This window comes from Tiliqua scincoides, chromosome 7 (genome assembly GCF_035046505.1).
Source record: "Tiliqua scincoides isolate rTilSci1 chromosome 7, rTilSci1.hap2, whole genome shotgun sequence".
Taxonomy (NCBI): domain Eukaryota; kingdom Metazoa; phylum Chordata; class Lepidosauria; order Squamata; family Scincidae; genus Tiliqua; species Tiliqua scincoides.
The window spans coordinates 26,753,121-26,779,043 of record NC_089827.1 but is presented as its reverse complement, the minus strand read 5'-3'; the positions used below and the strand labels follow the sequence as shown (position 1 = coordinate 26,779,043).

The window sequence follows — 25,923 nt, the reverse complement described above, 5'->3', positions numbered from 1 at the left end:
AGATATGTCTTGGGCAATTTAAGAGGATAAGCTGCTAAAAGAAAGTCAAACACACTGACTTAGTACAAGAGACTATTTGATATTTAGTTACTGTCAAATATAGCCAAAAGCACCTATTCCAGAAAAAGTTCTTATTACACAGAACTTTGTATTCTTATAAGAGCATTGTTTGGAGCATTCATCATCCATTAAATTTACTTTGGGTACTAGAAATGAACATTTAATAGCATATATCTTACAGTAAATAGACAAGGACCCTTCCTCAAATTTATATATAAAATTCTCTCAATTTAAATACCAACCCACAACTCTGAAGACTTCATTAAAAATACTGATGGAAGGGGATTAAAATATATATTTTTGGAAAGATATTCCAAGATTGTTTACCATTCAAAATTATGTACTTTACAAGGCATTTTCAGACATATTACAAACTCAGAGAGTGCTTTAAACCAATGTTTCTCAACCTGGAAGTCACGACCCTCCAGGGCAGCAGGAAACACAAATTTCTCTTTAAGGGGAACGCAATGGCACTTCCAGGTTCGCGCTGTTGTCACCACCAAGTGAAAAGGGGTTTTGGGGGACATTTTCATCTGCAGCAGCAGCTAGAGATGCTGCAAAACCTAGGTTCTCACTGCCACCAAACACCTTTTTGGGGGGTAAACCCAAACACCTTTTTTCACTTAATCACCAGTGGTGCAAACCTGGAAGTGTCATTGCTGCCATCCCGATGGACGGGCCCCTCGGCAACTTAGTGGTTCCCTTGCCTTCAAGTAAAAGTTGGGAACCACTGCTTGTTTAAAGGTGGTTTACATCCCCACAAAAACACACTCCCCTTCACACTCACTATGCCAAATGCAGAGACTATATTCTTCAGTCCATACTTTGAAAGTCCCCGAAGCAACTGTCCTTCTACACACCTCTTCACAGGCAGTTTTTTGAGGGCTGCAGCTGGATCCTTTGTTTTTGCCCACTCTTCTCTACATTTGACTAAATATCCTTTTTCAGCTGCAACAACAATTTATAGTTGAAATGCTTATCTTTCTGCAAATAAAGCTTTGGGGTTTTAAAAAATAAATCAAAATCCATGCAGACATTTCATAATGTTGATACCATTCATATATTACAGGTCTCAGTTCACTCACCTGAGATTAGTCCCATCAAGGCCATTGGTGATCTATTTCTACATATGTTTATTTACAAACTTGGGAACTGAATGTATGGCAAAGCAGGTTGTCTGAGGACTGCACCCTCAGTGTAAACCATAAGCCAACAAGATTGTCCTTTAAAGCCTATTTAATCCCAAATTAGCTTTTGGAGATAAGAGTCTACAATGGGCCAATGCTTGGGGAAGATTAATCAATCAATTTTATGGTTTGAATTTCTCTTTTAACATATGCAGGTGTGTGGTAGGTTTCCTTCATTTATTATCCCATTCTGAAACTTTAAGATAGAGCTCTAAATTTAAACGTCATAGCCTACAACAGTTTATCTTGTTCAGAATGCCATGATTAAAACAATTTAAGGAATATGAATCTCACAGTGAAACTGGAGTATGTTTAATCACCAATTTCCAAGACAAAAACCATGGAACCATAAGAATATTTTTAACAGAGGCTCTAGCTGGTGGTGGTGAGCTTAATGCAGTAGGTAAGATACTGAGCTGCAAAGCAGAACTTCTTTGGTTCAAATCTGAACTGACTAGGGGGCTGCAATCCTATACACACTTTCCCCATTTAATTCAGTGAGGTTTACTTCTGAACAGACATGCATAGGATTGTGCTGTATGTAGCCAAAGGTAAGCCACACTCTCTCAGCGTCAGCTATAACATGGAGACAATACTGACTTATCACATATACTGTAATTATTTTACCAATGGCATCAAGGTAATAAATGTGAAGTGCTTTGCACATTCAGAAATAGCGAAACAAGTTATAATACTTTATTATTTGTATCACTGTTGACTTGTTTGTCTATTCATCCATTTGCACTGCTCAACGTAATCCAAGTCTGACATGACTGGTGCCATATTGAAAATATGAAATACTTGCCTCCAGGACGTGGCTTTAGTATTAAATCCATGACTTCATTCCAGTTATTCTGGAGAATAGCCCTAAAATGTAAAAACAATATTCACTTGATATTGTACTGCCAGATCGCTTGGAGTCCAACAAGGAAATACTCAGAATCACTTTAAACCAGTAAACAGAAGTAGTTTAGGCTGCATAGTTCCTCATGCTTTGAAGTAAGTTTCCCTGAAAGCAAAAGGACTTGCATCCATGCCAATTGGGCAATTTTTTTATTAGTTTCATTTAAATGAAGAGGATTTAGCCATCACGAAAGGCCTAAACATGCAAGGACCCTGTCTAAGGACGCAAAATTTGGACATAAGCAAAATTTCTGTTGCAGAATACTTTGCTTACTTAGAATGAGTGGTATAAGGGTTCAGGCCTAATATCTAAGAATGAATCACCAACAGATAGATAAAAGGTAAAGACAGCCAGTGCAACAGACAGAATATAAGCTGTCACAGCTCAGACCCTAGCAAGAGATGTGCTTCATGAATCCTCATGATTTTCTGCACCCCAGCTACTGCTACTTTAAAAAAAAAATGGCACAAAAATAGACATTCAGACATTCCAGCATCTTTATGATATTTCAGTCTGGACTTGTTTATATTTCTGGTTTGTGGGCCCAGGGAGCACTCTCCAAAAAACCTTTGTGTGGATAAGGCAAGAGATTCCAGAATTCAGGATGTACTCTGGGAAGCAGTTCGCTTTGCAGAAGGGGCTACAGGCCCCATATTCTTTGTGTCAGAGAATCCCAAGTTGCTAAACACCAAAGAGGACATGGAGCAAAAGTGGCTTAGTGAGACCTGAAAAATCTCTGGGTCTTTCCTGGTGAATAGTCTAAGGCACTTTTTCTCAAACTGTGGGTCACAACTCACTTGGTGGGTTGCAACCCAATCTCTGGTGGGTTGTGATAGGCTGGGGCAGCCTTCTTGGAAGCTGGCAAACCTAGGCGCCATCATTTTGAAAGTTTCCAGTCGTGCCCTAGAGAAGCTTCAGGACTGAAGAGCTGCTGGGTGAGTGCACAAGTATGTGAAATGGAATGGAGGAGTGAATTAAGCAAGCTTGTGATCTGCAGGACTGTGTGAAATAGGGGGACTGAATTAAGCAAGTTGGAGATCTGCAGAGGTATGTGAAAAGGGGTTGGAGAACTGGGATGAGTGAATTAAGCATTCGGGATCTGCAGGGGTATGTGAAATCGGCTGAAAGAATTGCAGTGATGGCAATGGTGGTGGTTGTCCTGGCAGCTACCATTTAAAAAAAACCCAACAGAATGTCTTTTGCAACAGTGAGGATATTACACTGTTCTCAGAGAGTATTTTAAGAAAAAAAAAATTTCCACTTCTTTCCCTCCTTCCCCCAGTTCTTCTCTCTACTTCTCCCTTCTCACTACTGCCAAATCCCCAATTTTCTAACCCTAAGTCACCCTGGGTAACCTTCTGATTTCCTAGCTTGCTCCCCTCCTGGCTCAGACATCTTCCTTTCCCTTGAAAAGTGGAGGAGGAAAGCCTTACTTCTACCTAGAAACAACTTGAAACTGTTTAGAGTTGGAGGTGGGAAGGTGCATCTGTTGATCTTGTGCAAGGAATGGATTCTGTTTCTGAATGCAAAACAGAAATCTGTCCTTGGGCTCTCTTTTGTACCCTTGCTGGTGCGTGCACAAGACAGTTTTGTAAGTCTGACTTGGGACTGGTGCAGTAGGTAGCTCTTGTTACTAGTATGGCTCTGATAAGCTGGTTGCAATTGCTTTCATTTTTCTGGGTTTCCAGCTCATGAAATTATGCCTTACTGTGCCTCTGATAAGCTGACCTGCTGACATTCTTCCAAGCTGACCTTTGTATAGTATTTGCTCTAACAACCCTGCACTCCAGGATATTATTTTGTGAAGGCTGTAAATAGGCTTTTCTCCCCCTAACACTTTGAAAAAGGCTGAGAAATAACCAGATAAAAGCTAATAATATGCCATGAGATACTCTCCCTTTAATACAGTTTAATATACGTGGTGCTGACTGTATTAAAGGGAGATGTCACTTCCTGCTTGATGACATCACTTTCTGCTCTGGCATCACAATGAGGGCACTTCCTATTTAATGTCACTTCTGGCCATGACATCACTTCAAGGTTGATGACATCACTTCCAGTGGACCCAGGACAGATAGTCATTTTTAAAAGTGGGTCCCATGTAAACATTCTGAGAACCACTGCTCTAAGAATCTACAACAATCCCAAGGTATACCTCAAAACCGCAACTGTCAATACCTAATTAAGGGAGCCTGTGGTTATAGATGGAAAGAGACTCATGACAAAGAAGTGCTGTTGATCAACAGATTGTGTTCCTAACACATAATGAGAGGCTTTCTGGGAAAGTTGAGTGCGTGAGGCTGCAATCCTCACCACACTTTCCTGAGAGTAAGCCCCACTGAACAAACATAAGAACATAAGAACAGCCCCACTGGATCAGGCCACAGGCCCATCTAGTCCAGCTTCCTGTATCTCACAGCAGCCCACCAAATGCCCCAGAGCACACCAGATAACAAGAGACCTACATCCTGATGCCCTCCCTTGCATCTGGCATTCTGACATAGCCCATTTCTAACTTACTTCTGAGTAGACCTGGTTAGGATTGTGCCCTAAATCCCATTAACAGATTTTTAAATGTTTTTAAACTGCCCTTTTATCAAGGTAAATTAAAAAAAAATAGGATAACAAACTAGCACAGAAGTGTGATTAGTTTTCTCTGAATTGTGCTCAATGAGAACAGAGTTGATATTACTGGACAATCCTTTCCTATGGGAAGAGCATGTAAGATTTCCAAATACACAGAAAAATTCACTATTAGATTAATCTAGGTGACATACACGGTAACATAGAAAAGCATGCCATTATATAAAATCATTTTTAGTGGGCAAAAATGTTGATCTTCTAATCCTTTCTACAGTTAAGTGGACTAAAGCAGGCCATTTTTGTCACACAGGAAAAAGGCGCTGAAGCTGAGAAACAAGAGACTTGCCTAAGGCTTCTTAGCAGGACAGTGATTGATCTGGGATTTGAAACCATATCTCCCAAGTCTAGAAGTCTTATTCACTGGACACTGGGGCTTAACATGCCTGTGTATTCAAAATAAAAAGCAGCACACCTTCCAACTTGATATGTAGGAACAGCTGTAGTTCCAAATCTTTGCATTCCATAGTAGTTAATGAATCCAATTTCCCTGAGAGAGTGCATGGCTTGTTGAACTTGATCATCAGTCCCCGTTATATTTCTGGTAAAGTAACATTGTAGAAGAACACAAGACACTCCATGTTAAGACTGTCAACTATAAAAGTCAAAAGTAATTACTATATTTAAGTTGCAATCCTATACATACTTACTTGGAGTAAGCCACACATTAAACAGTGGAACTTACTTCTGAATGAACATGCATAGGAAAGTCGTTTATTTATAGGTATATATAATATAAAGAGCTTATATAAAAAGAGCTTATATAAAGGGAGCAACATGAGAGAAACACACTGAAGATTTCTCTACAAATGAGATACTCCTTAAGTTGCAGCTCAAGTAAGGGTGGATAGTTTTTTTAAAGGAATATTTTTTCTTAATATGCAAGACAAACCTCCTTCCCTTAAGAAAACCAACAAGTCCTGTTCCCCAATCCCTCTTAGTGTGTGCCAATTAGGTCAGGAAAAAAAGACCAATTTATGCCACTCCCAAATAAGTGTTAATGACAAGGAGATGGGAAGTCATAGCTGTGGCCTTATCCATTTGCAAGACAATAAAGTCTCATCTTAACTAGATCAGTTCTTCATAAGGCTCCCCCCCACCTCCTGGTTTCTGAGGTTTCACTATACTGTACATTTTCTAACTGCACTTCCATCAGCTATAAGGGACAGAAACTTGCCTAAAAACAAACACTCCTCTCTAATTGTCTGTGCAAGATACCAGATTCCACAACTGCACAGAAATTTTGCACACACATGCAAACTGAGTCCTAAGGATGAGCTTTAACTGCCATTAGACAAGCAACGTGTGAAGATGCAGTAAGAGAAACATGCCAAAACAATAACTGTAAAAAAAACAACCCAACTTTAAATAGTATTAAAGAGTATTAAAGTATTAAAGAGACTGCTTAAAGATCATCTTGGTCAGGGATATTCTTAACACTGAGGGATATTTGAGAACTTGGTGGATATCCCCACTCCAACAATCTTGCTTTGTTTTAACTTCAGTATACCTAAACAACTGAATCCATTACTTGTCTCAAAAAACATAACACTAATTCATTTGGTGAACAGAAAGAAATTTCTAACAAGTACACAGATGGAACATGACACTCTGCTTTTCTTTTTACCTGAGAACTACAGTGAAATGGTTTCCTTGCAATTCTCCCAACTTCAGTGGATGGTTCTTGTAACTAAAGTTTCCGAGCTTGAAATTCATCAGACATTTGTTTAAATGAGCCAACCTTTGTGCAGTGATTCTACACAAGAAGCAAAAGATTTCAAAAGAAAACAGTTACCATATAGGAAACCAGTTGGTTACAATGTCTCAAGGTAGCCTGTGTAATAAAATCATAGGCATGCCCATTCTCACTATCAAGTAACTATATGCCTGTACTGATTTCTGCTTCTGAGATAACCATGTCACTAGTTACATTATTACTTTTTCAGAAGAAAATCTATAGCTCTTAGTTAACCAGGTCTGCTCCTATTTTTTCATTCAGAACAAATGAAGATGAAATCCTAACTAATCTTAAACTGCACTGGCACAGCCAAGACAACGTATCCAACGCAGCTCAGAAGGCATCTTGAAGTCTCCTCAGGGATATATTTCCCCTTACCCCATTTTGAGCCCGAGTCACTATAGGGCTTCCTGAATCCATGCCAGTTATTTAGCTGGCGCAAATCCAGGAAGCCCTGTGTAGAGCTGCCCAACCATGGAAGGGATTAGGATATGATGAAGGAGGCCTCTGCAGAGTCCACCCCTCCTCTCAGGCCCAATCCTCCCCCATTTTGCCTTCCCCCTGCCCCAAAACACCCCCTCTCCACCTCCAGATTGCCCTCCTGCCATTCCTCACATTGCCTGGTGCACCCTTACCTGTGCAAACTGGCACTAGGATGGGATGTGGCATTGCCAGGCCAGCGCAGGCCTTCACGTTGGCCAAGTCATCTCACAAGTAATTGCAAATGTGCATGTTTGCAACACTGAGTTGGTGTAGGGATGGCAATACCAGCTCAAGGAAAGGTTCAGAAGGAAAGGTTTAGATCAGGGGTGCCCAAACCCTGGCCCTGGGGCCACTTGTGGCCCTCGAGGACTCCCAATCTGGCCCTCAGGGAGACCCCAGTCTCCAATGAGCCTCTGGCCCTCCGAAGATTTACTGGAGTCCGCACTGGCCTGATGCAATTGCTCTCAGCATGACAGCCAACCATTTGACCTCTTGCATGAGCTGTGGGACGAGGGCTCCCTCCTCTGCTTGTTGTTTCATGTCTGTGATACAGCAGCAGCAGCAGTGAAGGAAAGGCTGGCCTTGCTTTGTGCAAGGCCTTTTATAGGCGTTGAGCTATTGTAAGACCTGACTCATTCATATAAGTTCCATCTCTAATATATTCATTTATGTAAATTTATTCAAAATTGAAATGTAAATTAATTCTTTTCTTTCCCGGCCACCCACACAGTGTCAGAGAGATGATGTGGCCTTCCTGCCAAAAAGTTTGGACAGCCTTGGTTTAGATCATGCTCCAAGGAGACCAAAAGTAAGAATCAAATTCAGACCAGTACTTCTGCTGTTGAGAGTTCCCACTGCAAACAGAAGCTTCCTCTTGAACATCAGACCAAAATTAAGTATTTCACTGAGATGAACAAAGACCTCTCTTATTTTTACTTACCTAAGAACAGCAATTTCTTGAACTGTAATAGCTCTTTTGTCTTTGGTTCCCATGTAGGAAAATATGTTTGGCTTAACTCTTTAAAAAAAAGGGAGGGAAAGGAAAAGCTGAGCCATAACAAAACTAGAATACAAATGTGTGATGTTATTACATTAGTATGTACAAGCATCCCCCCATATCTACAGGGGATATGTCCCCTCCAAGCGAATATGGGAATCACAGATATTGGGGAGGGAATCCTATTCAAAGGTTCAAAAATCCCCCCATTGTGCCCCCCATCACACAGATTTACTGACTACCAAATGGAAGTAGGAAACACACCAAATGAGGCAGAGAACTGAAAACAATGTGATGCTAAGCTCTTTGAACTCTATGATAAGCATCTTGTTCTTTTCAATCCTTGGTCTTGCTTTCTGTAAGTACCTGCAAGTGTTTCCTGCTTCCACTTTGCAGTGAACAAAGAGCCAGTGAGACCCAGGAAGGCTCCAGACACCAGTAGATGAGTAATTTGCATGATGCAGGGGTGCACATTTTTGAACCATGGCCAACTGAAACTGTGGATACTGCATCCGCGAATACAGGGGGATGCCTGTACTGATATTACATTAATTATTTTACTTCACCTGTAAACTGCTTTGTGACCTTTTGTTGAAAAGCGATATATAAATACTGTTAAAAATAACAATAATAAATTAAATACAATACTGTTAAACTATATAGTGAATAAGAGAGACTGCATTCAGAGCTCACAGAGAGATCACACCCTGACAAACTCACAGTAAGAATGAGTTCCAAGCAAACGCATCTACAGGAATTTCTTATATGCCAATCCCTGAATACGTTATGCACTGCTGCATGGATTCGATGAGGCTGTTCAGAGGCAATGTTAGTTTGCAACATTTTTGCAAAATCTGGCAAACTATGATTTGCTGCTGAACAAGGAAGAGACTCTCACAGCACAAGCCTAACAAACCTGGCTCAGCTGCAGCCACGCCAATGGGGAATGCAAACTGCATCCTGCAGTGGGGGCAGTCATAGAGGCCTCCTCAAGGTAAGGGATTATTTGTTCCCTTACCACAAGGGCGCATTGCAGGTACATCAGCACTAGAAAGTTGGTTAGGATTGGGCATTCAATCATGGTATGCAAAGAGAGAAAGGAGGGCACAAGCCTGCTCATTTTTGCAATGCTAAACCATGGTATGGAATTACAACTGAATGCAAAGTACTTTTTTACTTCTTTCTATCTTTGTGTTTGACCACTGAGAAGTAGTCATGCTACTGTGTTACTCCAATAACCTGAAAACAAATATTTCTATTGCCAGATACAAGCATCTCATTTCTTAGATTTACAAAAAAAAACTGACGCACCTCAAAAATTTTGATAGCACATTGATGGCATCCATAGTATCCTTGTTTTCTTTGTATAAGACGAAGTGGCAATAACTTCCCCTAGATTTTGGCCAAGAATGTTTTCTTGGATCTTTGAAGACAAAATTTTAAAACGTACAAAATGTTAAAAATTATAAAAAATGTCACGGTTTTCACTTAAGTTTAATTGGTAAACTACAGCTTGCGCACTTGCCATTGCACTCCCCAATTCTGGGGGAAAGTCTCAAATTCACTTCTTTGTTCCAGAAAACTAGATATTTGCCAGCAATTTCTTCAGACTTCATTGTGGCACATAAGTTGAAGTTCATTACAACCATGCAACATATTATTCTCACAAAACATTGGTGGTCAAAATAAATTGTCACCATCTGAAAATATAGATCATTGGGATTTGTTCACACAGAATGAGGTCAGGAAAAAGCTCTTTTGTAAAATGGTAACTATATTGAGTATTCAAGTTCACAGATTATATTATCAATGCAATGGCTGCACTTTTTCTGAATTCTGCAGTTATTGTCCATATGATGCAGTGGCTCAAAAGGTTGATTTGGACTTGGGAAACTAGGTTCAAATCCTTGTGTGGCATTCAACAAAAGATTGGGGCAGTTCATATGCAGCTCCAAACTGTGGTTTGGCATTACATCACTAAGTCTCAAACTTGTATGCTCCCTACCTCCTCTCACATGCTTCACTGAAGTTCTCTGGTGTGTGGCAAACCTCACACAGAGTATGCAAGGAAAGCAGGAATGCAGATGCATAGGGCTTGCTCCCATAGTGCCAAACCGTGATTTGGTGTTACATGTGCACTGGTTCTCTGTCTCAACCTAAGTTGAAGTTCATATTCCACAGCAGGAGCCAAGCTATAAGATAATTAGAGGTAACATTAATCATGTCATAACCAAGATTATGGCCTTATGCAGACATAATATTTAATATTATTTGTTTTCTTAACTATGATTAAGCATTTCTATTAACTGTAGTTAAGGGCTGGCCACAACCCAGAATATGAAACCATGGTGTTCAAAGGATTTTCAAGTTACAGTTGGCATTAACCATATTTACGAATTACATTTCCACTGCAAGTTATCTTCATGGCTTTCAAAATTTAAGTCTTCTGTTGTTCTAAGTCAGCATTTTATATAAAGAATATTTTAGGAGGTTTATAATTAGGAACAATTAACATTGGCTATGGACTTCAAATAAGCAAAGTTGGAATGTTTTAGGTGTTAACTATTTTGTGAAAAATAAGAATTCTGTGTGCTAGTGATTTCTAAATATCAAGAGGTTTTCTATGCTGAGGTTATTATTACTAGAGATCATTATCCTGTCTCGGTGCTAACAATATTTCCACTGTAGCTGAACACAAGATGAAACAAACTGTAGTTTGTTCTTTTAAGCTTGGAATCCTATGCACACTTGCTTAGAAATAAGCCCCATTGAACCCAGTGGGACTGACTTCAAGATAAACATGGATAGGATTTGATTACATATATTTGCACCACTAAGTTATTTTATCAGATTTCTTCACTATTTAGTGGATTTGAACTATTGTCAATTTGATTGGCATTTCATTTTTTGCTAACATGAAATGCTAACATCTCTTACCTGTTGAAGTTCTGACCTCTGTTCATAGGCATAGGGTAAAGAGCATAAGAGAGCAGTTTATTTTTACTTTTATTTTTATATTTTAAAAGGTATCAAAGTGCTTCAGACAGGAACATGCAAATTTATGAGTTGTATGACAATTTCTGCTGTAGATGTCTGGAGCATTCAACAGTTAGTGACTGACATCTCTTTTAGACAGCTAAGCAATGGAATCGTGCAGAGGAGTATCAGGAAGTGAACAAATGGAAGGCTTCGGTTACTGATGCAACAAACTACACTGAGGGCAGCAATGCAGAGAATTGATAAACAAAAAGTTGTTAAATGTTCACGTGTATCAAATAGAAGCACCTCCAATTCAAAACTGAGAAAACCTAATTAATTGGAATTCAATTCCAATGCTGGCGTATAGACCCTGCCCCTCAAAGAACTAACACACTGATTCTGCCAAATACTTACGCATATGGAAACTTGTTCATAATGCCTTATACAGTCAAGTTTATTTAAACTATATAGTGAGAGAAGTGTACAGATGGTTGAGGGACCCAGTGGGACCAACACTGCCTGAAGTTTCATTGCATCATATAAAGCTGTTTGTATTTCCCCCTTCCCGCCATCTCTTTAATGTGTTACTAAACACACACATGCATTTTTCTCCAAGAGTTGAATAAGGGAAGATGAAGAGCATGGTTTGAAGATTTCTTTTATACCTGTAAACATGCATAATTCATGCACAACGCATGCAAACATAGAGACTGTCTTTGTATTTTCAATGCAGTACACAGACAATTATACCTCCCAACATCACAGTAATGAATAAGGAATAAATCTATAGCTGGAGACACTGGTTTTTTATTTTATACAGACACATGGATTCTGCAGCAATACTCCAAGACCATAGGCCAGCATAAGCTAGATCTACCAACTTCTTTTACCAGCCCCTATAGAACACCTTCAATGGCAGTGTGATCTGCAGAATTAAGCAGGGGACACTTGTGATGGTGTGTTGACAAGCACTACCTGCTAATTTCTGCAGATCAAAATAAAACTGCCATTAAAAGCACAAATGCAGGCCAGAGGATTTTCTAATGGCAACTCTATGATAAGGTCAGAAAATGTTCTTTGCATTTCAGATTCAGCCCAACTATTACTTCTGTTATGAGCACTGACAATCCCAGATCAGAGAGAAAATTTCTCACTAACTAAAATTCTGGTACCATTTATTGTTAAACCCCCATCTAAGCTTTTTCTCTTTTCACTATGGAATCAAAGATGATTGAATGTAAGTATTTGGCCACTGCAGCAGAAAGATGGGCACCAAATTAAAATGGCCTTTTGCTTCCGGCATTTCATTGGCAAGATTTGCTCATGTAATCAGGATCTACTGCCACTCCATGTCTGAGAACGTATCCTACAAATAATGTTGGCTGGTACACTAAAAGGTTTTTCCGTTTTTTCCTGCAGCAAGGGTAGGAGGGTCACTGATCGCTGGCAGCTGACCCAAGGAGGAGGTCCACATCACAGGGGTTGGGGTATGACATCCAAGGTGCTGGGAGGCAACAGGGGGCTCCAAAGCACAACAGTTGACAACCAAGAAGATGCTGCGTAGATATTTATAGATACTTTGTACTGCCTGGAAGTTCCCCCACTTCCCTGACATTATCTTCTTCCTATTTATAGATACATGCTGATGGTGTTCAGCCTCTCAGAGGGACTCTCTTCAGCCTATGTATGCTGGGCCCATTTGTGAGCACTGGGGTGCAGAGCTGCCACACCTTTCTTGGCTTGCAACTCCTATGGCAGCCAGGGATCTCCTCCTCTGCTTGAGAGAAGCCTGAACAGCCTGGGAAGCCTTCTACTTGTATGACTTGGTCCCAACCTGGTAGCTCAGTGGGACTCTATGGGGACAAGTCCATCAAAACCTCTTCCCCGTTTGCCTTCCTTATGTTTCACCTTTGTTTCCTCTCTCCCTCCCCCTCTGCTTTGCCCTCTTTCCTTTAAGGCCTTCCTTTCCTCTTTCCTTTATCCTCCTGCTGGGTTGCTCCTCACACCTTTACTCCCATCACCTTTAGTGATGCTGCTTGTCTCTTCCCTCATTTCTGTTGCCTCTTCCTTCCTGCCTTCATTTGGGCTCTCCCAACTTTGCTCTCCCACCTACCCTCTCTCCCCCCCCTTTTACATTTCTGCTTCCCCCCAAGTCATCCCAGCCAGGATCTCAGCCAGCTGCGACACCAACAGTGTCACTTCAGGTTCAAGCACCTGGCAATGATGTCATCACCCCGCTGTTCATCCTGCCACTACTAGCCACCAGCACTTCCTGGGATACTCATGGAATTTGTACAGGGTGGCAGATACCACAAAGGGGTATGGATTTCTTACATTACCTGGGTAATTAAAATGGGTCCTTTGCAAATATGAGACTTTCAAGTATTGATTCATTTAATTCCTCCACATGCTAATTGTGTCATAAGCTTTCATGAGCTAGAGCAGGGGTGTTTAGGCCCTTTGGCCTAAACTTTTCGGCCAAAGGGCCGCCTGAAGTACCTGACACAGTGGCAAAGGCCGGAAAAACTTAAAATTTAATATAAAATTTAAATAAATGCATTAGAGATGGAACTTAGATGAATGAATAAATTAATGGGCTCAAATGTCCAGGACTTCTCCAAGCACGAACACAGCCCAGGAAATAAAGCACACACTTAAATGGACCTCCTTCCGCCACCCCAAAAGCACAACTCTGGTAGTGTTTGGTCAACTGGGCCAGAGGCTCTCAGGGGATCAGAGGCTGGCCAAGGGTCAAATAGAGGCTCTCTGTGGGCCGCATCTGGCCCCCGGGCCAGGGTTTGGAGACCCCTGAGCTAGAGCCCCCATGTCAGATTCAAGCAGTGATCTAGTAAGGTGGTGGGTCCACATATCAGTAAGAATTAAAGCACCGAACATGTGTTCTAGATGACTTTAGCCATTCAGCACACTGCTTGCCACAAGTGGACTCTCACATCTGCGTCCACATGAACACCGGAACAAGGCTGCAGAAATGTCAGGTCAACTGCTAAGAGCAGCAGTTCTCAAACTCACGTGTAGAGTGTGAGCTGCAATACATCTTTGTGGGGGCAGGGGGGATGGTGGCAAAGCAATCTTCAGGATCGTGCCACCAGCAGGGACAGAGGAGTTTTTTTTTTTTACTCACATATGTTTGCACTGGCCTCCTGGAGATGCGAGAAGCTCCGCAAAGCCCTCTGCAGGGCTCCCCACATGTCAGAACATTGAAAAAAATGTGATCACAACCCACTTCCGGTTTCTGGATGGGGGCTTCTCAGGTTGGTGAATCGCGACATTAGGTTTTAAGAGTTACTGTCACATGATCAGGGTACACTATAGAACAATTTTATTTTTATAATTTTGAAGTAGTAATAGTCACACTCACTTGCAAGTGCCTTTTTCCCAGCTGCATGATATGCAACAATGTATTTTTTTCCATCTCGATCTTCTGTTTTAGTCTCTAATCCTGGAAACAAGGATTTTACAGCTTGGTGTATAACTGTTCTCTTCTCTTTAGTGTCTTCAATTACCTAAGAAGCAGCATAGCAGAATAAAAAAATAGAAATTGTGATATTTAGCGCAACAAGCATAAAATGCCTTTTGTATTTGAAAACTAGATGCAGAAATACTAAAACAAAAAAAAACTGGAAAGCCAATTAAGGCCTAATAGAGTGAGGCCAGATACCATATTAATGCTCCTTTGTCCTATAACTGAGGTTCTCAAACTCAGAATTTGAGAACCAAGGTAAGTGTGTGCGGGGGAGAGGCTAAGCAACAACGTGATCCACAGGATCATGCTGCTGTCAGGAAGGGGAGGGTTTTTATTCCACTCACTCCAGCACCATTGTCCTGAGTGGTCCGGAGGGGGTCCAGGAAGCCCTCTGCAAAGATACTTGCCCCTCCAAATGTTTAAAAAAAGAAAAAACCAGGCACTTCTGGTTTTCGTTGGGAAGCCGTCAAGTACAGGCTTTCCTGGCTAGGATATCCTACACAATTAAGCTGATGGCTAGGCTTTTAGCTGAGACATAATCACATGACAGCAAACCTCAAAGAGGCACATCTCCACCCAGGCTAGACAGGGGATTGGCAATGAACTGCAACAAAGCTATGTCTCCTGAATTATTACAGGACTGCCCCCGTATCCATGGGGATTCCATTCTGGAATCCCCCATGGGTAAGTGAAACCACTGATATGGGTGAACGCCCCCTCCACTCCCCAGAGCAGAGCTCCCAATTCCTATAAGGCATTAAAAATGTCACTTCTGGTTTTTCAAAAAAATAAATGTTTTTGACTCTAAGAGACAGTTGGAGCTAGGCAGAGGCCACAGATGGTTGTGCACGACCTCTGCTGGGCTCAGAAGATCCTCTGGAGGTGAGGGAAGAGGTGACCCCTCGCGGGAGGGGGGCCTGTGGACCCGATTCGCAGATGAGTGAATCCATGGATATGGGATCCATGGATAAGGGAGCCCCCAACTATATTTTTTTTAATTTTTAATCCAAAGAGTATGAAAAGTATCTCTTGGGGACGAGCTGCCATTGGTATGCTCCAAGTTTTACCCATATAGGAGCTGATACTCCGGACAGCATACAATTCAGCTATGAAACTATCATTTGCAATTTTAAAAAGGAAAAAGCCATAACAGTATATGAATACTGTAAATGGCATTGTAATAACAGATATTCTAATCTAGTATCATTTACCCAAGTACTGACCACATCGTCTGAGCCAGCATTTGAGCAATCACCCTGCCAACAACAGCCCAATATACTATTTAAGATGTTAGTGTAGCAGTTGGTACCTTCCAGACCACATTTACAGTGCATGATTTACAGCCCAATCCTATGCATATCTACTCAAAAGTAAGTCCCATTAGTGTAAATGGGGCTTACTCCCAGGAAAGTGTGCATAGGATTGGGCTGTTAATTGGCAGTGATACATTGCTACTGGCCAGTATGGCCACTGGGGCTTGGTGGTTTGACTATTGGGCTGCTGCTCCAGAAGCAGAACTGCGTGCCAATTCATTTCTGGGCGCAATTCCAGATGCTGGTTTTAACTGTAAAATCCTTTACTGCCTGGGACCAGGGTCCCTGAGAGACTAACTGCTGCATATATTCTGGTCTGCCCTTTAAAGACTGAGGGGGCTTCGAGTGCCACTACTGACAGATGTTAGAGGATGTTAGACAGATGTTAAGAGGCTGGAGGCAAGTAGGGTCTTCTCTGTCCTGGCACTACAGTTATGGAACTTCCTCCCTTTCAGTTTGAGAATTGCTCTTTAACAATGTTTCAAGCAGGAGTTAGACTTCTGTTATTTCAGAATTTGGGTGGCTGGGTGGATTAAATAGGAGGTTGGGAGAACTGGCTTATTGACTGCTTGGATATGCAGTTTTGATTTTTATGCTGCTACATATTTATTGGAGTTTTTAAGCAGCTGCTGGTTTCTGCTTTTATATTTGATGAGAATGCTTTTTATAATGGATTGTGTAATTTTATGATATAATTGGATTTGTTACTATTTTTTACTACAGTTTTTATAGATTTATTTTATATTTATCTATTTTATGTCTGGTTTTGTAAGCTGCCTTGAGCACTGCTGGAAAAGTGTGGTATAAATCTGTAAAATAAATAAATGTGTGCTGGCATAAAAAACACCCCCCCCCCACATACACGAAAAGGACCACAAAGGAAAAGAGATTCTTAAAATGAAACACTTCCCCCGTTATGCTGCCTAAGGCTAGCTTTCACAAACAGCAAATGAGGAAATAAGTCTGTTTCTGAACTGTACTCCAGACTGCAGGTTAGGGTCACACATCTGAATGCATTTCCTCCACACAAAAATACTTCTCTGCAAGTTAAACACACACACACCAAGAACACCAAGGAGAAAGCTAAACTAGAACCATCATCCAACACCCTAGTGCTTCTATCAGGGAACTTCTTTTTGTATGGAGGAGCATTCAGTCATGGGAAACCACTCTGCAGCCTAAAATGGTGCAGTCCAGAAACAGGTGGATTTCTACAGTTGCTATTTGTGAGAACTGGGTCTAAGTTTATTCCAATTCAGAACTCCTTTAGTTTGCAATTGGTAATTTCAAACAGCCATCTATTCTTCATTCCCATATCTCTGTTTTTCTTTACAGTAGAAGATCAAATTCAACTTCCTCTCTATGGAGCAATTTATCTAACTGAGCAGATGCTGGTTTAATCCTATTTGCATAATCCCTCCATTGAAACAGTCAGGCAACCAAGATTCAGGAGGACAAAAACATTAACCTAAAAGGTATTTTGGCAAGTAGGAAGAGTTCCTAAGCAAGAAACAAAAGGCATGGATGCAGTGCTAGCCACAACTAATACTCATATTTAATCTACAGAATTTTAGTATCATCAATTTCTATTCAAGCAAAGAGCCAAAGCAGATGTTACTTTCACCACGGCTTTTCTTATGGTTCTCCAACTGCAATTCCCCATGGATTTTTTTCCCCACAGTTCACAGGGTTCCTTCCCCACTCCAGCCACTGCAATTACCATCTTTTCCAGGTGGCTCAATTAACATTTGACAGGAAAATAATGTGGTATTGCTTTATGCACATGCACTCGGAAGTAGACACAAATACCTCCACAAGATAATCAACACATAGGATTCCCTATTCCAGTTCACCAAATTTAGGAGGTCTAATTATTATTTGCATATTATACAAACTATTTGTTTACTTATGCAAGTCAGGAAGGCTAAGCATCACCCCAATTCATTTCCATTCCTTTTCAAACTATCCCTTCTCAGTGCCACTTTGCAGCAAACATTTTGTAAACATTAACATCTAGCGGCCACCATTTTATAACCCTTCAACTGCAGTCATTTAAAGAGATCACCTTCCATAAACACAGAACAGTTTGGTCCCATTTGAGGTGACCATTTACCTCAATGGCAACATTGCCTTCTTTATTCTTAAAAAGCTGAAGTTCTTCTAACTGCTGTTTATCTTCAACTGACAACACAGTAAAGATCTCTTCAGAAGGATCCTAAAAAGGTAATTAATAAACACAACAATATGTAAATACAAATCTGGTGTATGCCAATCATTTACCAAAAGACTGGAATTATAGTCTTTGTTTCACTAGAAAGGCTATGCAAAGGGGAAAAAAAGTTACCTCATTATCTACCGGCACAGAGAAGTCATCTAAATGGATGATATGACCATCTTTTCCTATTTCATGAACAACAAAATCTGAGTATCTAGGAAAAGTCAAGACAGTCAGGTCAGTCAAGTTCTATACATACTTCCGGGGGAAAAAATTATGTTTAGATTCCAATCTTGAACACATTTGCACAGATTTGCATCAATTCCTACAATTCAGAAACAAGCTTTGTTTTCAAGCTTTTGCTTAAGGGGCATTAAAAGAGCACCCATTTCCTATTTCAGTATTTCACCATTTTAAAGCATAATATATACAGTATACACTGTTGTGTCTCCTTTGCAAAGGAATTGGTTTTCACATTTTTAGAGGGAGTATTCAATAAGCCAGCCCAGCAAGGACATCAATGCCAGCTTCTTGCAAGTCACAGCTTGCAAATTATGAGGGAACCTGGGAAATACTCATGCCCTTCCTCTAACCAAGAGTCAATTATAATTTCCCATTACATCTGCATGGACACAATCCATGGTTTTTTCAAGGCTGTGGTAAGCAAACCCACAACCAAATTTTAATCTCTGGTTTACAAGGGAACGGGAACCATGATTTGCAACAGTGTTAAGTTACAAGAAAACACAGTTTTAATGCTCAGCATAAAGGAAGATGGGAGAGGGGAAACTGCTCCACAGGTGGGAAGATCATACACATTCATGAGGCCCTTTGTAAACCATGGTTTGCAAGATGTCAGCACCTCACCTGACCAAGCCAATGAGTCGTGCAACGCAATCCTAAGCATGCTTACTCAGAAGAAAGTTCCAGAAAGCCCAATAAGGGCTCATCCCAAATAAATGTGTACAGAGCCACAGCCTTAAAACAAGATACCAGGTCAAACTGCAAGATTTGTCAAGGCTGTATCATATTTTGAGCCATCTAAAAACTAATGTTTTTAATTAAAAACAAGTACTAATTTGTATTCCCTAAAATTCACAAACAGAAACCAAAGGCAATCCCACCTTTTAAGCAATAGAAATATAATCCATTTTTCCAGTAATGGAAATTAGCAAATTAGCTTCCAGATAAAAGACTTCATTATAAATAGACTAGTGGACATGCTGTTCAATACTAATTATCGTGTACTTTAATTCTGATGGCTGCGTTAGAGGATTCTGCAGAGTCAAAGGGCAGCAAGGAATATTCCACTATATAGAATTAGAGATAACAAAGCCAAGTGAGCAGCTGACAGCATTCTATTTAAGGGCCCCAATGCCGAGAAACAAGTAAATATGAACAACTGCTTCTCCAACTGCACTACCTTGAAGCACCTAAACTGCTATCACAGCAGATCAATACCATCCTTTGTACGGCACTTGCCAAGTCTCTTTGACCCACAGTAACTGCACAGGCCAAATCAAATATGCAACAGCCAATGTTTTTTACATAGCACTGTCCATGTATGTGATGCTCTACTGAGTATGAGCAAGAAAAAAAAAACAGGTTCCTGTTCCAAGGGCCAAACAACCTTAATGTCAACAATGGGGGTGAAAGGGAGTGCAACCCTTACCAAGGAAGACAGTGAGCAAATGCAGTTACATGCACTTAGGTCGCAATCCTGTACACATCCACCTAAGAGCAAACCCCACTGAAGACAGCGGGACTTGCTGCCAAATAAACACTTATAGGATTGTGGTATTAGGTTCATTTCAACTGGGGATAGAGATTGAAGGGTTAAACCAATAGCTCCAAGCAAAAAGCAAATTCTAAAGAGGCATCTTGAGAGCAAGGTTGGTCTGTGCAAGCTGCAACATCCTCAATGGAACACACTTTCGAGAAAGTATGTTAGGACCAAGCTATGAGTAAGGAGGTAGCAGAAGGACAGGAGCAAAGTTGAGTACCTCTTTTCAGGAACAAGTTCAAATTGCAGTTTAACCAGCACAATTCAAGGTATTTCAAGTTACTCCAAAGCATCAAGACATTAGGGGTGTAATGGAAGATCATCAGGTGGATGATGTGGTGTTGACAGCGATTCCCTGTTTTGACAGCTGTTTGACAGCTCTGGGAAGGGCAGGGCTGGCTCCACAGCTGTAATCAAACAAGGCCAATGGAGACCTGAGCTTCATTTGACCTTGATGGGACTTTGAATGGACTTGGACTGAAGGGATGGCTCACCTGAGCCTAATTTGGAGCTAATGAGGTAGCTCACAGCTGAGCTGCATTTGGATCATGAGACATCCAAGGATAAAAGGCAGCTTTGGGAGGAGACAGAGCTACCCTGACCCAGGACCAAGAGTGGGACGCTGACCCAGCCAGAAGCTGGATGCTGACTCAGCGGGAAACCTGGATGGACCCACACTGGGAGAAGGGGACTGCCAGAACTCTGCTGGAGGACACAGAAGAGAGGACTGCCAGGACCCTACTGGCGGAGACACTCTGCTGGAAAGAACACTGCTGGAGAGGAGGAGCTCTACTGCAGAAGATTGGACTGGGAAGACTGGACTGTGCTTTGGAGACCAGATTGGACTTGGACTGGAGGCGTCAGACCTTCACCCACAGAGTTAAGTGGAGTTTTGGGGAGGGAAAGCCTCTGGACAAGAGGTCTTGCAGGGAGTGTCTGTATTTATAGCAATAAATTTGGTTAGTTGCTATAGATAAGGAGTTCTGTGTTCATTCCTTTGCATACCACAGCTGTTGTTCCTAGAGATAAAGAGGGTGTTAATTAGCCAAAAAGCAGGCATTAGAAGGGAGTTGGGATACTTGGCAGAACAAGGGGTTACCTCTCTTTTAATATTCCATTGAAGCCCTTGTGAGAACTAACAAATTTAGTTATGCCAACATCTAGCTCGGTCAGCCCATGCTTCATCATGTCTGCAAAGCTCTCTGGATCTCCTCCTCCATCATCACCACTTTCATCTAATTCTTCCTCATCATCTTGGTCAGCACTTTCCTCATTTGGGATAATTTTGTTTTCTGTGACCTCAAGCAAAGGTTTTACAGGCTGCTCCACCTCAATTTCAACCTTCTGGTCAGAATTCTCTCTTTTCAGTAGCTCTTCTGAAATTCTTTGCCTTTTAATTTCATCCACATTGGACTCATCATCTTCAGAATGAGGACGCTTCAAGGATACATTCGCAATTTCTACTGTGTCCATTCTTAAAGCATAAAGATGGTGGTATAGAGTCCTGCAACCAGAAAAATAGGAAAATAAGGGGATTTCCCATATTTTTACATTGTTATGTTGCATCCTTTTGAAATATCTTGCACAGTTCCAAAAAAATCCAACATCAATACATTAAAAATAAACCACACCAAAGTTCCATTTTTCATCAAGCTATGAAGTATTAATGTTGACATGTTCTTGTCTACTTCCAAATGAACATGTCTTAAAATTACTAGCACCCAAAGGAGTAAGTTCTTCCTCCCACAGACAAGGTGACATCACCTGGGTCATTCCTCAAATCTGCTAGTGCCACAATGACAACACTTGCAAATGCATTACTATGAAAACTTCAGAACAGAGAGTGAAGGTGTTACTCTCATCTGCAAGCACTCATCCCTCCTCCCCTCATGCAGATATACATACCTTCCCACAGATACAAAGAAGGAAGGCATATGAGAAAGCATATGAGAAGTTCCCCTGAATTTTGGACACAATATATCAAGCAGTTACAGGCCCTGAAGACAGGGCCTCAGAAGCTCCAAAGCCTTTTAAACTGTAATCCTGATGTCTGTATCTTAAGTCAGTGGAGCAGGTGACAACCTATTTCCACTTATCTCCCTTTCCTACTGCAGCTCCCCCATATCATCCTATTCCAGAGGGTCCCCAACCACTCACAAGTGGATTTTCAGGGGGTTGCTATGAGGTCAGCAGAATGGAGAAGTTCCTTTTGCTCCTGCTTCATGAAGGTATATGAGAGCTTCAGGAGAGGAGAGGATTAGATAGGCAGCAATATCTTGCTTAACTGCCTAAGGGCACAATCTGAACCCACTTTCCAGCACTGACATAAGGGCAATGCAGCTCCAAGGTAAAGAAACAAACATTCCCTTACTTTGAGGAGGTCTCTGTGAGTGCCACTCAACTGCAGGATGCAGCACACGTCCCCTTGGCACAGCTATGCCAGTGCTGGAAAGTGGGTTAGGATTTGGGCCTAAATATTTCAAGTGTTCTTCCAGTGACCTCATCTAGGAAAACAGCAATTATTGTAATGATGCAGCCAGAATGCAGAATTGGGTTTCTTTCACTCAGGGCTGGTCCATCCATGAGGCCAACAATCTTGAGCAGAAGATTGATGGGTGCGTATTCATCTCCATCAGCCTACTCTCCTTCACTGCTACTCCTTCTCATCCTACTCCCTTGATCAGAAAAAGAAGCAAGGGACAGAAAGGAAAAGGAAATCTGGAGGGGAGGAAAGTGAGAGACTGGAGAGTCAGAGAAACAAAGCCTAGCACATCACTGGTTAAGGGGAGGAGCAACTGGCATGCTTCCTCAACCATCAAGAGGTCTTGAGCTGACCCTACTTCCAATTCTTTCATCAATTAGTCTCTTAACTCTCAGTCTCTTATATATCATTGTAATACCTTTTATTTGACAATGGTCAGACAAATATCTACACTATATTGTCTAGAAGTCAGTCCACAGAAACAACTTAGCAAAAAATAGGCCCTAGTTCGTATCACACCTGACATCATAAGGGAAGTGGTCACACCACTGCTTGTCCCCCTCCTTCAAAAAAAAAATTCCTACATGCACAAAGTCTGCACATCCAGGAGATGACGACGGTGACAATAAGTGTTTATATACCACTTTTCAACAGCAAAAACCTGTCCCATCTAGTGTTTACCTTTAAAATTTTCATTTTATACCCCGAGCAATTCATCCATGCAATTCCCCACATAAAATTTAGAACGGACCAGGACCAGTTTTTCCATGTCAGGAGCAGCTTGTGTAAACTAGTATAAACAAGCTAGTGTAGTGTTCTTGGTGGATGGCTGTTTATTTTTGCTCTTGGTGCTTCCCAGAGTGTATCTGTCCTACACCACTATCACTGCAAATATTTTTTGCTTATCACCATCAAATGCATTTCATTTGTGGCTCTGAATTTGTTTTCCCACAACCAAAGGAATCTTCCACAATCATTCAGAGTTCAATGAAAGGGAAGAAACCTTGAGCCCTCCAAAGAGGTAGAGATGAAAGAAGACTACTGGATAAGAAAGGGGAGGGTGAATTAAGCATTGGCTGGAGGCAGAATACTGCCTACTCACGTTTTTGGAACAGAGAGATTCACTGGGAGCTTCAGAATCCCCGCTCTGGCAGGCCAAGGCAGAAGACTAACAACTTTTGAAGAAGAGCAGATTACGTGCAACGGAAAAGATACATTCTGGATTAGAACATTCTAGATTAGAACATCAACGATGATAAACAGCTTACTGACATTCAAGTATTCTATGAATCTCACAAAGAACGCAATAAACACACTTCCGCTTGTATGTCTGCATATGTATTGTATTGGCAACCTTCAGTCTCGAAAGACTATGGTATCGCGCTCTGAAAGGTGGTTCTGGCACAGCGTCTAGTGTGGCTGAAAAGGCCAATCCGGGAGTGACAATCCCTTCCACACCGGGAGCAAGTGCAGTCTGTCCCTGGTCTGTCTCCCTGGCTATGGGCCTTCCTTCTTTGCCTCTTAGCCTCAGACTGTTGGCAAAGTGTCTCTTCAAACTGGGAAAGGCCATGCTGCACAGCCTGCCTCCAAGCGGGCCGCTCAGAGGCCAGGGTTTCCCACTTGTTGAGGTCCATCCCTAAGGCCTTCAGATCCCTCTTGCAGATGTCCTTGTATCGCAGCTGTGGTCTACCTGTAGGGCGCTTTCCTTGCACGAGTTCTCCATAGAGGAGATCCTTTGGGATCCGGCCATCATCCATTCTCACGACATGACCAAGCCAACGCAGGCGTCTCTGTTTCAGCAGTGAATACATGCTAGGGATTCCAGCACGTTCCAGGACTGTGTTGTTTGGAACTTTGTCCTGCCAGGTGATACCGAGGATGCGTCGGAGGCAGCGCATGTGGAAAGCGCTCAGTTTCCTCTCCTGTTGTGAGCGAAGAGTCCATGACTCGCTGCAGTACAGAAGTGTACTCAGGACGCAAGCTCTGTAGACCTGGATCTTGGTATGTTCCGTCAGCTTCTTGTTGGACCAGACTCTCTTTGTGAGTCTGGAAAACGTGGTAGCTGCTTTACCGATGCGCTTGTTTAGCTGCGCATTATGTCTGCATAACAGTTTTGAAAACATTGTACGTAAACTAGTTCATCTATCATTCAAAAGGTAGAGGACTACAGTATTTTAGTAGCAATATTCTACTTACATTGCTCTGGTAACACAAATGACATTTTAGCGACACACGTATCGGTATGCATATGTGTGTCACAGATATGCCTATTTTCCATGCATACTTACTTACGTGACATTATCTTGCTGCAAAATGCTACTTTCCTGAATACAGGAAATGGTACACAAGTGTACACGATTTTTTTTTCTCACTCAACAACAAAGTAGGCACAATATTGGATTTATAAGCCAGTTCTTACCATACATAACAGTGCTATAAAAGAGCTATAAGAATGTGGCAGTTACCAGTTTTCTCTATTACATCAGTTGGTGGGTAGGCGCTATAGCGCATAAATGCCACAGCTCTGAAAATCCAAAGGAAACAGACTTTCACCAGGCACATTTTGAATGTGAGACGTTCACTCCTGCCCCTGCACATGGCATACACAATAAGTGTGTGCACACACACAGTGACACATGAGGAGAGTCACCCCTCTTTGAACCTGACACCTGAGGAAGGTTCAAGAAAGGAGCAGGGAGAGTCTTTGACTTCAGCAGAATTGATGCCACCGAAAAGTGGACAACCTGTAGAGGGGGAGAGCGTGCAAGAGGGGTGTGGCACAGCACCCTCTTCTGAGTTCAAAATCTAGGGCTGGATTAACATAGTAGCAAATGGGGGCCCCCACACCCAGAAGCCCAGCAGGGACCAGGACAAATTAGAGGATGTTACAAGACGCAGAGACTAATCAAATTATGGTAGCTTACTATGCAAGAAAATACATTGTTTTAATATTTACATTTTTTAATCCATTTCTGCCCAGCCCACAGGTGTACACATTTGATCCCTGTTGCATATATGCAACGTTGGGCAGAAATGGCTTCCATTTAGAGCCCCTTTATGCTACATGCCCCGCACAAAATCCTATCCACACTTTCCTGGGAGTAAGCCCCATTTACTCTAATGGGACTTATTTCTGAGTAGACATGCCTAGGATTGGGTTCTCAGCCTGCATGCCTTGGGCTGTGGGTCCGGCCTCGATCCAGGGGGGCTCCACCACTGCAGCCGGTGCAAGGGGCTTGCTAGCTGAAGGCACTTACCCGGAGGCAACTTGCAGAGAGGAACAAGGCGCAGGCGTCGGCCACTGCAGCGCACTGCCAGCATACAACCTCCGCCAAGCTTGCAGCCAGCACGCGTGCCCAGCCTCTCCGAAGGGCCAGGCAAGGAAAGGGCGGTCTCTCTCTGCGCACAGCCGAGGCTGTTCCGGGGCATGCAGGCACATGACGTGCTCCCTTCCCTTCCCCGATGCAAGGCAAGGCGCCTGCAGGCTGCGCTGTAGTCCCTGCATTCCTGCACAGCCAGGCTTGCTGCAAGGGCGGTGGAGCTGTCCGTCTGCCCGAGGGAGGCAGGCAGCGCTCTGCAGCAGGGTCTTGCAGGGGAATTCAGGCGTCCAGCCCCGCAAGAACGCTTTGCAACGCATGCTCCGCAGGGCTCTCGCCCG

The 25,923-nt window shown here is 42.1% G+C and overlaps 1 protein-coding gene across 3 annotated transcripts in view; it reads right to left on the bottom strand.

Annotated features, from left to right (window-relative positions):
* Positions 1–25,634, bottom strand: part of PUS7 (pseudouridine synthase 7) — a 31,755-nt gene extending 6,121 nt beyond the window's left edge. Inside the window, exons 1-13 of one of the 3 annotated variants that reach the window (XM_066633439.1) lie at positions 25,523–25,634; positions 23,368–23,440; positions 20,883–21,287; positions 18,130–18,214; positions 17,899–18,000; positions 14,368–14,512; positions 10,947–10,964; positions 9,321–9,432; positions 7,953–8,030; positions 6,419–6,547; positions 5,207–5,332; positions 2,053–2,114; positions 848–1,008 (exon numbers count right to left, since the gene is read on the bottom strand). In XM_066633439.1, coding sequence (XP_066489536.1) covers positions 848–1,008; positions 2,053–2,114; positions 5,207–5,332; positions 6,419–6,547; positions 7,953–8,030; positions 9,321–9,432; positions 10,947–10,964; positions 14,368–14,512; positions 17,899–18,000; positions 18,130–18,214; positions 20,883–21,287; positions 23,368–23,440; positions 25,523–25,586 — 1,560 coding nt within the window. In that variant the 5' untranslated portion in view covers positions 25,587–25,634. The remainder of the gene's footprint in view (positions 1–847; positions 1,009–2,052; positions 2,115–5,206; positions 5,333–6,418; positions 6,548–7,952; positions 8,031–9,320; positions 9,433–10,946; positions 10,965–14,367; positions 14,513–17,898; positions 18,001–18,129; positions 18,215–20,882; positions 21,288–23,367; positions 23,441–25,522) is intronic. The other 2 variants (XM_066633441.1, XM_066633440.1) reach the window with 2 other exon arrangements.
* Positions 25,635–25,923: the final 289 nt, after the last annotated feature.